This window comes from Trematomus bernacchii, unplaced genomic scaffold, assembly GCF_902827165.1.
Source record: "Trematomus bernacchii unplaced genomic scaffold, fTreBer1.1, whole genome shotgun sequence".
In the NCBI taxonomy this organism is placed as follows: Eukaryota; Metazoa; Chordata; class Actinopteri; order Perciformes; family Nototheniidae; genus Trematomus; species Trematomus bernacchii.
This window is the reverse complement of record NW_022987941.1, coordinates 192,501-205,000: the sequence shown is the minus strand read 5'-3', so window position 1 is coordinate 205,000 and position 12,500 is coordinate 192,501. Positions and strand designations below refer to the sequence as shown.

Sequence of the window (12,500 nt, the reverse complement as noted above, 5' to 3'; positions counted from 1 at the left end):
CTCGTCATGACAAAAGGACGCTGGAGGCCGTTTACAGCTCCAAACACCACAGAAGAAGAGGTTTTATTTTAGAGATGCAGCGTGGGGAAATCCACATTATCCTGCATCCAAACAGCACGAAGAAACACCTCGACAGACAGGAGGGAATGTTCAAAGCATCAAATATAATCCACCAGCTGCAGCGGAAATAAAAAATACAATTGTAGGATACAGTTTGAGGTTGCTAAAAGGTGAGTTGTGAACCTGTGAAAGCATTATAATAAACACAATATATTATGTTAAGGTACAGCTATAATGTAACTGCATGGCTACATAAGGAGAAATGGATTTATATCATTCGACACAATCTGTGTTATTGTGTTGCTCTGTTGGAGGAGCATGTGACCTCAGGTTTTCATTGATAAATCCACACTGTAGCTGCTGGACACATGACAAGAAAAGCCTTGCATCTTGAATTGAAAGGAAGCAGGAGTCAAGGGATTAAGGAAAGGGAGTCTCGGGAGTAAGGAAAGGGAGTCTCGGGAGTAAGGAAAGGGAGTTCAGGAGGGAAAAGGAAGCAGGAGTCAAGGGAGTAAGGAAAGGGAGTCTCGGGAGCAAGGAAAGGGAGTTCAGGAGGGAAAGGAAGCAGGAGTCAAGGGAGTAAGGAAAGGGAGTTTCGGGAGCAAGGAAAGGAAGTTCAGGAGTGAAAAGGAAGCAGGAGTCAAGGGAGTAAGGAAAGGGAGTCAAGGGAGAAAGGAAAGGAAGTTCAGGAGTGAAAAGGAAGCAGGAGTCAAGGGAGTAAGGAAAGGGAGTCAAGGGAGAAAGGAAAGGAAGTTCAGGAGTGAAAAGGAAGCAGGAGTCAAGGGAGTAAGGAAAGGGAGTCTCGGGAGCAAGGAAAGGGAGTTCAGGAGGGCAAAGGAAGCAGGAGTCAAGGGAGTAAGGAAAGGGAGTCAAGGGAGAAAGGAAAGGAAGTTCAGGAGTGAAAAGGAAGCAGGAGTCAAGGGAGTAAGGAAAGGGAGTCAAGGGAGAAAGGAAAGGGAGTTCAGGAGTGAAAAGGAAGCAGGAGTCAAGGGAGTAAGGAAAGGGAGTCAAGGGAGAAAGGAAAGGAAGTTCAGGAGTGAAAAGGAAGCAGGAGTCAAGGGAGTAAGGAAAGGAAGTCTCGGGAGTAAGGAAAGGGAGTTCAGGAGGGAAAGGAAGCAGGAGTCAAGGGATTCAAATGACTTGTAGAGTCTCCTTGCACTATGCATATTTGAACTATTGTATCTGTTGTGGTGTTGCTCTGTTGGAGGAGCCTAAGATGTTCATTGACAAAACTACACTGTGTACAAATGACAATAAAAGCCTTGAATCCTTGAGACGCCTCACAAGTGTCCAGGATGTATTATATATTTATAACAGTGTGCGTGAGGCTGCAGAGGTGCATGCTGGTCCCTGTAAATCACTCACTGAGTGACACTCTGCGTTATTAAATCTCCCAGAATCCCCTGCAGCGTCCTCAGGGTTTGATGGAGAACTGCTTCTGGAGGTCACTTCCTCGCTTCCTATTTACACTTCCTGATTTATCACCAGCTGTATGTCGGACATGAGTTACTACGACGGGAAAGACCTTCACATGCACAGGTACATCAATAGAAAGGTGCTTATGCTGCACAACAGAGATGTCAACAATACACACATCCTTTCCTCAAGTAGAAGTACACAGACTCGTGTTTAAAAATACTCTGGTAGAAGTAGAAGTACTGACTAAACTTCTTTACTCAAGTCAAAGTAAAGAACTTTGAAATGTACTTCAGTAAAAAGTACCCATAACTAGCAGCTGTTTTAAAGAGTACCTGACCTCCCTTTATATTAATAGAACAATAATGTCATTGTTAGCTAATGAATGTTTCCATGCTGAACAACGGCAACATGACAACGTTTTCATTGGTCCCTCTTCTTTAGAGAAGACCAGGAAATGATGGATACACGGATCGTGTTCAAATCAATAGGCACGCAATGACTCTAAATAATAATGATCACGCCACCAAACACACATTCAAACTAAAGGAACCAGCCTGTTTGGGAAATGTGAGAAGTAGAAAGTACAGGTATTTGAGTTCAACATGTAAGAAGTAGAAAGTACAGGTATTTGTGTTCAACATGTAAGAAGTAGAAAGTACAGGTATTTGGGTTCAACATGTAAGAAGTAGAAAGTACAGGTATTTGGGTTCAACATGTAAGAAGTAGAAAGTACAGGTATTTGTGTTCAACATGTAAGAAGTAGAAAGTACAGGTATTTGTGTTCAACATGTGAGAAGTAGAAAGTACAGGTATTTGGGTTCAACATGTAAGAAGTAGAAATCACAGGTATTTGTGTTCAACATGTAAGAAGTAGAAAGTACAGGTATTTGTGTTCAACATGTAAGAAGTAGAAAGTACAGGTATTTGGGTTCAACATGTAAGAAGTAGAAAGTACAGGTATTTGGGTTCAACATGTAAGAAGTAGAAATCACAGGTATTTGTGTTCAACATGTAAGAAGTAGAAAGTACAGGTATTTGGGTTCAACATGTAAGAAGTAGAAAGTACAGGTATTTGTGTTCAACATGTAAGAAGTAGAAAGTACAGGTATTTGAGTTCAACATGTAAGAAGTAGAAAGTACAGGTATTTGGGTTCAAAAAGTCAAAGTAAAAAGACGTCAGAGAAATAAGTAGTGGAGTAAAGTACTGATACCAGAAACATGTACTAAGTACAGTAACGAAGTATTTGTACTCCACTTCTTCCCACCTCTGCATACAGAGCCTTTTATACAGGGTGTAGTCCAGTGGAGGCGTTTCCGTGTGTGTGAACATGAATATGTAAACCAGTGAAACACAGGGAGAGTTGAGATGAGATAAGAAACACTTCACAAAGGAAAGGTTATTGTAAATCAAACTTGTATCTAAAAGGTTTGTAATGGTATCTGTTTGGAAGATTAGTTTATCTGTTTCAGACTGAATAAAAGCACCTTGTCTCGTCCTTTAAAAGATGCTGTCCTGGAGGAAAACATACAGAGGGTGTAGATCACAGATGCAAGAAGAAGAGTGCTGTTAACGATGCAAAGCCTCACTGAGAGGACGTGTCATCGTTCAGCCGCTCAATGAACCAATCAGAGAGGGGATGAATGGATCTGTGCCTAGCCTCTGACTCGCTCCTGAAGCCAGGACACATCAGATAATACATGTTTTTCATTCTGTTAGAGAACGAGTCATATCTCCTCACTGCTCCACTAACGCACCTTTCATGGAGGATGTTTTGTGTTATTAATCATAACCGCCCGAGAGGAGGAGAGCCATCAGTCACATGGTTCCTGTGGAGCTCAGATTTGTGTTGTTGTTGTTGTTGTGCTGATTCATGTTGAAGGGATGTTACACATCTATTGTTGTGTGAGAGTGCACCGCAGAGAGAGAGTGATTCACACCGCTGTCTGTCCATTCAATTCAAGGCTTTATGATCATCTGCACGTTAGCTTCAGTGGAGGTGTGGCAATTCAAAACTATGACAATAAAACAGATCAAATAGAGCAGGAGAATGTTTTGAGAGTAAATACAAATAAAATAGAAATAGTGCCAGAAGAGTCGATATACAAGTAAAGAGGTGTGTGTTCAGGGGTTGAGCTGCACGATTGTGGAAATGCACACGATACACGTGTTTCAATTAAAGCACCTGAGTTAGTCCTCGTCAACTGATTCACTCGATGCATTAGTGAAAGTGTTTTCTCTGGACTCTAGCTCATTTCTCTTTTAGTTATACATATATGACATCAACTAGCTAATACTCTGAGGTGGGAAGTAGTGGAGTACAAATACTGCGTTACTGTACTAAAGTACATTTTTCCGGTATCAGTACTTTACTCCACTACTTATTTTTCTGATGACTTTTTACTTTGACTTCTTACATGTTGAACACAAATACCTGTACTTTCTACTTCTTACATGTTGAACACAAATACCTGTACTTTCTACTTCTTACATGTTGTACACAAATACCTGTACTTTCTACTTCTTACATGTTGTACACAAATACCTGTACTTTCTACTTCTTACATGTTGTACACAAATACCTGTACTTTCTACTTCTTACATGTTGAACCCAAATACCTGAACTTTCTACTTCTTACATGTTGTACACAAATACCTGTACTTTCTACTTCTTACATGTTGAACACAAATACCTGTACTTTCTACTTCTTACATGTTGTACACAAATACCTGTACTTTCTACTTCTTACATGTTGTACACAAATACCTGTACTTTCTACTTCTTACATGTTGAACCCAAATACCTGTACTTTCTACTTCTTACATGTTGTACACAAATACCTGTACTTTCTACTTCTTACATGTTGAACCCAAATACCTGTACTTTCTACTTCTTACATGTTGAACCCAAATACCTGTACTTTCTACTTCTTACATGTTGTACACAAATACCTGTACTTTCTACTTCTTACATGTTGAACCCAAATACCTGTACTTTCTACTTCTTACATGTTGAACACAAATACCTGTACTTTCTACTTCTTACATGTTGTACACAAATACCTGTACTTTCTACTTCTTACATGTTGAACCCAAATACCTGAACTTTCTACTTCTTACATGTTGAACCCAAATACCTGAACTTTCTACTTCTTACATGTTGAACCCAAATACCTGTACTTTCTACTTCTTACATGTTGAACTCAAATACCTGAACTTTCTACTTCTTACATGTTGAACCCAAATACCTGAACTTTCTACTTCTTACATGTTGAACCCAAATACCTGAACTTTCTACTTCTTACATGTTGTACACAAATACCTGTACTTTCTACTTCTTACATGTTGAACACAAATACCTGTACTTTCTACTTCTTACATGTTGAACCCAAATACCTGTACTTTCTACTTCTTACATGTTGAACCCAAATACCTGTACTTTCTACTTCTCACATGTTGAACACAAATACCTGTACTTTCTACTTCTTACATGTTGAACACAAATACCTGAACTTTCTACTTCTTACATGTTGTACACAAATACCTGTACTTTCTACTTCTTACATGTTGAACACAAATACCTGTACTTTCTACTTCTTACATGTTGTACACAAATACCTGTACTTTCTACTTCTTACATGTTGAACACAAATACCTGTACTTTCTACTTCTTACATGTTGAACACAAATACCTGTACTTTCTACTTCTTACATGTTGAACACAAATACCTGTACTTTCTACTTCTTACATGTTGAACCCAAATACCTGTACTTTCTACTTCTTACATGTTGAACACAAATACCTGTACTTTCTACTTCTTACATGTTGAACACAAATACCTGTACTTTCTACTTCTTACATGTTGAACCCAAATACCTGTACTTTCTACTTCTTACATGTTGAACACAAATACCTGTACTTTCTACTTCTTACATGTTGAACACAAATACCTGTACTTTCTACTTCTTACATGTTGAACCCAAATACCTGTACTTTCTACTTCTTACATGTTGAACTCAAATACCTGTACTTTTCTACTTCTTACATGTTGAACACAAATACCTGTACTTTCTACTTCTTACATGTTGAACAGAAATACCTGTACTTTCTACTTCTTACATGTTGAACACAAATACCTGTACTTTCTACTTCTTACATGTTGAACCCAAATACCTGTACTTTCTACTTCTTACATGTTGAACACAAATACCTGTACTTTCTACTTCTTACATGTTGAACCCAAATACCTGTACTTTCTACTTCTTACATGTTGAACACAAATACCTGTACTTTCTACTTCTCACATTTTCCAAACAGGCTGGTTCCTTTAGTTTGAATGTGTGTTTGGTGGCGTGATCATTATTATTTAGAGTCATTGCGTGCCTATTGATTTGAACACGATCCGTGTATCCATCATTTCCTGGTCTTCTCTAAAGAAGAGGGACCAATGAAAACGTTGTCATGTTGCCGTTGTTCAGCATGGAAACATTCATTAGCTAACAATGACATTATTGTTCTATTAATATAAAGGGAGCTCAGGTACTCTTTAAAACAGCTGCTAGTTATGGGTACTTTTTACTGAAGTACATTTCAAAGCCTCTTTACTTTCACTTGAGTAAAGAAGTTTAGTCAGTACTTCTACTTTCACCAGAGTACTTTTAAACACGAGTATCTGTACTTCTACTTGAGTAAAGGATGTGTGTACTTGAACCATCTCTGCATTTGTTCCCTGAAAACACAGAGAGGATGGATCTGGCTTCCAGACAAAAGCAGTATCTGTGATTACAAAAGAGAGACTGCACTGCGGAGATTCCCAATGGCTGATGGGAACACTAATGATCTGTTTAACTAACACAGCATGCATCATAAATCCATGTGTTGATCTCTCCTCCTCCGTCATTACACACCATCTGTCAGATCATTTAAGTATGCATCACGGCGTGTACCATGAGAAACGTAACGACTGTCTGGTAACAAACTGACAAACATTTCCTCATTACTGCCACGTGCATTTGAATAAGGACAGATCGCTGAATGCCTGCAGTGAAACACACTCAGCTGCATCAACATGTGAATATGAAATGAGAATAACGTGCAGAAAAACACATGTCCTGAAAAACACAAAATAGAGAGAAATGAGAGTAATCTGTCTTTGAATAAAAGACCCTCACATCCTTCCTCTTCCTCTTCCTCTGGCTCTACGTATTCCCCTCTCAATTTCCCCTCTTCACTCTCACAGTCCTGGAGGAGAAGTCTCTGAACATCATGTTTCCTCCTCCTCACTAAACATATGTTCTTCGACATGCATCTCAAAGCTTGTGACGAAGACCTGGAGACGAGTAGTTTAGAAAATGCAAAATATAGGAACGTTTTCTGGCCCTCATTACATCATTGCTGCAGCGAAATGAGAACATGCAACATCAATGTGCATTGAACTAAACCCTGATGTGCTTTTCGTTAAGAACGCACAGTATGAAGCTGGGTTCCCCAAAGTGAGGAAGCACAAAGCTCGTGTGTGGCTGCTGTTATTTGTTGCCTCAACGTTGCCTCTCTTTGTAAAGAAACTCTACTCCACTCAAACTTCTTCTAAATAATTCTCTTTATGAAACAGAGACTCAGAGCTCTGTAGAAATGCCACTGATTATAAATCAATATCAATATCTCTCTCGTCCGTCTGTCCTTTTTCAGGCGTATACCCGAAATTAGGAAAATACAAAGTACTTGTGTTGTGCATATGGAAATATCTGGCAAAATGATTCCTAGATTGAACAAATACTAGTTTGATCTTTAGACATTTAGCTAATATTGGAAAAACTCCAAGCTGATTTAAATGTCTGGTTTTTTTCACTTCAAAACCAATCATTATTTACGTCCTCATTTAAGAGTCTGAAAGCAGCAGAATAATTCACACAATGATATGTTTATCAGAAAAAGATATCTAATCGTGTAGAGACTGAGTGAATGCACTGGTTTCAATATAAAAGAGTAGATTTAACATTTATATTCAATGTAATAGTTAAGAATCCATTCCTTACACAACTAATGTTCATTTAATATCCTGCTATTTTATTTCTATTCTGAGACGTTTACAGTCTTTTTAAGCTGCTGCAACGCAAACATGTCCTACATTGGGGACGAATAAGTGCTTCTTATCTAATTCTCTTATCCACTACAAACAGCAGGAGACAGGACGGTGTCTTGAATTTGGACTGAAGTTATCTGTCTGTTTCGGCCGCTAACAAGTGGGTCTGTATTGAATCCAGTTGGGTTTAGGGGGGGGGGGGTTTGGAGCGTGCTGCTATCACACATCTCCCCCTCAGTAACTTCTGTATTGAATCCAGTTGGGTTTTGGGGGGGGGTTTGGAGCGTGCTGCTATCACACATCTCCCCCTCAGTAACTCCAGTTCTCTCCTGTCAGCTTCTTCTGCCGTGTGCGACTTCAGAACCAAATCTGTGCTCAGGTGAAGACTGACAGTTCCCCCGCTGCTGCAGAAACACACTTCAGCGTGATTACACCACTCAAAGACCCTGTGCTGTTGAAAGGTGCTGCAGAACGTGCACGTGCACATGTGTTGCTGAGGTATTGAAATTAGAATAGTGACTCTTTGCATACTGATAAAACTGCAGTCTGCAAACACAGAGGCAAATGAATAAAATACGATGCACCACAAGAGCTGAGGAGTCCCAGAAGACCCTGCAGTCCTGAAGAGACAGAGAGCCTGACGCACACAGGACATTTGATATCCACGAACACACTTTGGGAAATCCCACTCTCTAAATTCATGCTTCAAATTCCTCTCACTCATCGAGCACAACGCTACGACTGAATGAAAACCCCTCGTGGAAAGGGTCCCAGGGTGCTTTAGTGTTTGTTGTGCAGGATCTGATTTAAAGCTTTCAGAAGAAGAAGAAGAAGAAGGTTGTCCCTGATTGACCAACCCAGTCTCACGGCATTTTGTGTTATTAGTCACGAAATTAACTTAATCTATTGATTCGTGTTCACCAACACGATTTTCACCTTTTTTTCGTGTCACACAGAACGATTTTAAAAGCAATGTATTTCTATTGGTAGTATGTTTCGTGCCTGCAACACGTCTTTTTGTCCGGTCGGGTCTTGGAAGACCAGAAGCTGTGTGGTTCATAAAAACATGTTCTTACTCAATATCTTACCCTAAGCCTAACCCTATCCCTTTTATTTTAAATTGTATAATGTCTGAGTTTTGTTGCCGTCAGTGAGGAAAAGAAATGTCTCAGAGCCTCAGAATACTGACATCTGTATTTTATGTCATCTTTTTTTCCTTCTAATTTGTTATTATTTGGTGCAGGCACGAAACATACTACCAATAGAAATACATTGCTTCTAAAATCGTTCTGTGTCAGAATACTGAAATCTGTATTTTTTTAAATGTGTTTTTCCTTCTAATTTGTTATTATTACGTTGCTTTTAAAATCGTTCTGTGTGACACGAAAAAAATGGCGAAATCGTGTTGGTGAACACGAATCAATAGATTAATTTCGTGACTATAACACGAAATGCCGTGAGACTGTGTTGGAATGACACGATAACGTTTGAAGCTCTGTTTAATTACCCACATCTGCAGCAGATGTTTAGAGGAAGGTGTCGAGAGAGGACGCCCTCCAAAGAGTAGGATCTACGAAGGTATCAGTAAATATGCTCCTGGTATTAAAGCATCTGTAGTTAATTGGAACTGAGCTGCAACTAAACTCAGATTCATAGACTTCGAGTAAAGGGAAGGTCGTCCATGATTACATGACATCTAAAGAAGATGCAAACAACCCTCAAAAGAACTGCTAACTAAGCAAATATAGCAATGCAAGTTGTGTTATTTCTGAGTCCTTTTGAGAGTTCCTGTTTCGATGTCAGACCTGCAGAGTCCTCAGTGATTGCATGTCGTCAGTAACGCTCGTTAGTGTCTAATTGGACGGTTCTAAAGTGATGATAATGAGTGATATGTGTATGCACCTCAGTCTCTTGTAGTACTGCTTGAACGCTCTCCAAAGAGTGGGACTATTATCTACGAAGGTATCAGTAAATATGTTTTAATCCTGGTATTAAAGCATCTGTAGTTAATTGGAACTGAGCTGCAGCACGACTCAGATTGTGTCACACAGATGCATGTAAATATACATCTTACTTTTTTATATATTTTTCTGTCTTTCAGTTGAAGTTCTTTAGGATAAAATCAGATTTTCATTTCATAATTTGAAGGGCAAACATAATTGTGAGTAGATGGAAGGTCCTCCAGATTGATATTGAATCTAAAGAAAAGCACGCCTGAAACTAACCTCTAAAAGCAAATATAGCATCGACTAAGATGTGCTATTTCTGAGTCCTTTTGAGAGTCCCTGTTTCGATGTCAGACCTGCAGAGTCCTCAGTGATTGCATGTCGTCAGTAACGCTCGTTAGTGGCTGATTGGTTCTAAAGTGATAATGATGTAGTGATGTGTGTGTGTACCTCAGTCTCTTGTAGTACTGCTTGACCTTCTCCAGAGACGAGGAGTTGATCTGCGCCTGATACTCCTCCACAGACACGTTGTCTCTGTAGTAATAACCCTCCATGCTCTCCAGAGCTGAAACACAAGATCAATAAGATACAATCACTGCTGATATATAATCCTCTCTTGGATAACTGGACTTAAACTCCCACTGGATTTGATTTGATTTGATTTGAATTGAATTGAATTGATTTGATTTGATTTGATTTGATTTGATTTGATTTGATTTGATTTGATTTGATTTGATTTGAATTGATTTGAATGTGTAAAACAATAATACAAAGAAATAATAAGAATACTGAACCAAGAGAATGATGATGCTGTACAAACTGAAGCAGTGTCAGATTGATAAACAAACATATGACTGACTCTAAATGATATATAAACAAATGATCTAATTACACATCTGAGAAGGGGTGGGAAGAAGTTACACTTATTTAATCACACCCCTTCTCCCAAAAACTACATTATTAACATATATATATATTTACATCTAAATGTATGCCTACACACAATAAACATTTACAATTATAAATAGATTATATCATTATTACTTCAATGTATATATACTGTACATTTAACATTTATATTCAATCTAATATTTATTCTATTTGAGATGTTGATATTTTGGATTGTTTATTTCCAGTCTTTTAATTTCTCTAATGTTCAACGCCTCGTCTTTTTAAGCTGCTGCAAACGCAAACATTTCACACATTGGGATCAAGAAAGTACTTCTTATGTAATTATCTTAAAGGTCACCTATCATGCTATCTTCAGGCAATAGCATAGGTCTCAGATATATAAGAATATATTAAAAACATGTCTATGAAGTGTTTTGCTCCAAATACCAAACAGATCATTCTAGCCATGCCTCATATCCCTCTGTTTCACTTCCTGTTTCTAAAGTGCTGATTTGGGGTATAAAGCTTTAAAAAGGAGGGGTCTGAGCTCATGCGGGACCCGGCAGCTACCGTCTAAACTAAATGCTGCCGTGATGAAACGCCATATCATGGATTATCAAGGATTCTCTCTGAAACAGTATGGAGCTCAAAGGCTTTCTCTCTTGCCGGTTATACCACAAGGTGAGTTCCTTTTTATTTCCTGCTTCTTCACACACATGCTCTCCAGTACAGGTTAGCTCTGAGTGTTAGCCATGCTAATGTAAACACCGACCATATTACATCCAAAACAGTCGGACATTGTTTCTGATAGCAATGTTTCTGATAGCAACGTTTCTGATAGGGCCGCGGGTCCACATTTCAGATATTACGTCATATCGGTGCGTTTATACATATTTATGTATAAACGACATCAAAAAGTGCATTTTGCATGATAGGTCCCCTTTAACTTAAATTATTTTTTATTTTACTTCTTAATTACCTTAACCTTTATTAGAATGATGGCATTTGTAATAGTATTATCTTTTTATTTGTATTTCTGTTATATTTGATATTGTTGCATCGACCCAGTCGTCTTGTGTCTCATCTGAGAGAGAAACCATTCTTTACTTGATTTGTATTATCATACCTTTGACCTCCTGGTGTCCCTCAACCTGATCACATGTTATATTTTGCTGCACGGACCTTTTAAAGTTCTTAACAAATAATCTGAGGGGAATTCCTTATTGTGTGTTTTTTACTTGTGTCATTTTGTAAAGCACGTTGAGCTGCATGTGCTGTATGAGAAGTGTCTTTACCCTGAGTGAAGAGCACGGGGCAGATCTTCACTCCTCCTCCACTCCTCAGGCGGGGGGGAAGCTGCAGGAAGTAGAAACTCTCCAGGTGGAAACAAACTTTCAACGCCTGACGAGATCCTTCAACCTGGAAGGACATGGGCATGTCTACAGGAAGGGAGGAGGAGAGGAGGAGAGGAGACAAGGGAAGGAGGAGAGGAGGACAGAGGAGATGAGGAGAATAAAGGGGAAGATGAGACAAGAGGAGAGAGAAGAGGAGATGAGGAGACAAGGAAAGGAGAGTATGAGAGGATGTTTAAGCCACAGTAGCAGTGCAGTGGTCTGCTCAGTGTGAGTCAGGTGACTCTGAAGGTGACGTACTGGCCACCAGCGGCTCGCCCTCAAACTGCAGGAAGTAGAAAGTGACCTTCTCCAAATCCATCAGAGCCACCTGGCAGTCCTCCAGCATCGCCTGCTCGTCCGTCTGCACAGAAACAATAACAATAACCCTTTATATAGGGGTCGTAGAGTCAGGTGACATGTTTGATGCATTGTGGGAAATGTAGGCACCAGGAAGAACGCATTGAAAAGCAATAGATGATTCCCTTTGGTCCTGCAGCGTCTATTTAGTGTCCGTCGTGAGTCTGCTAAGAAACTAAATCAAGAGATGCACTACAGGAATGCCCTCCTGTTTGTTTGTTTGTTTGTTTGTTTGTTTGTTTGTTTGTTTGTTTGTTGTCCTTGTGTACAGTAGCATAAAGGGACTACAACTGAGGTTACACTTCGAAATCTGAGCAAAAACAAGACATGTTTTCTGACTGTGTGACGAGAT

General features: G+C 39.2%; 1 protein-coding gene across 2 annotated transcripts in view; it reads right to left on the bottom strand.

Annotated features, from left to right (window-relative positions):
- prex2 (phosphatidylinositol-3,4,5-trisphosphate-dependent Rac exchange factor 2) overlaps positions 1-12,500 on the bottom strand; it is a 114,549-nt gene that overhangs the window by 16,790 nt on the left and 85,259 nt on the right. For both annotated transcript variants that reach the window (XM_034115537.1, XM_034115536.1), the window contains 3 exons: positions 12,050-12,152; positions 11,693-11,836; positions 9,957-10,071 (listed from right to left, as the gene is read on the bottom strand). In XM_034115537.1, the coding sequence (XP_033971428.1) occupies positions 9,957-10,071; positions 11,693-11,836; positions 12,050-12,152 (362 nt within the window). The remainder of the gene's footprint in view (positions 1-9,956; positions 10,072-11,692; positions 11,837-12,049; positions 12,153-12,500) is intronic.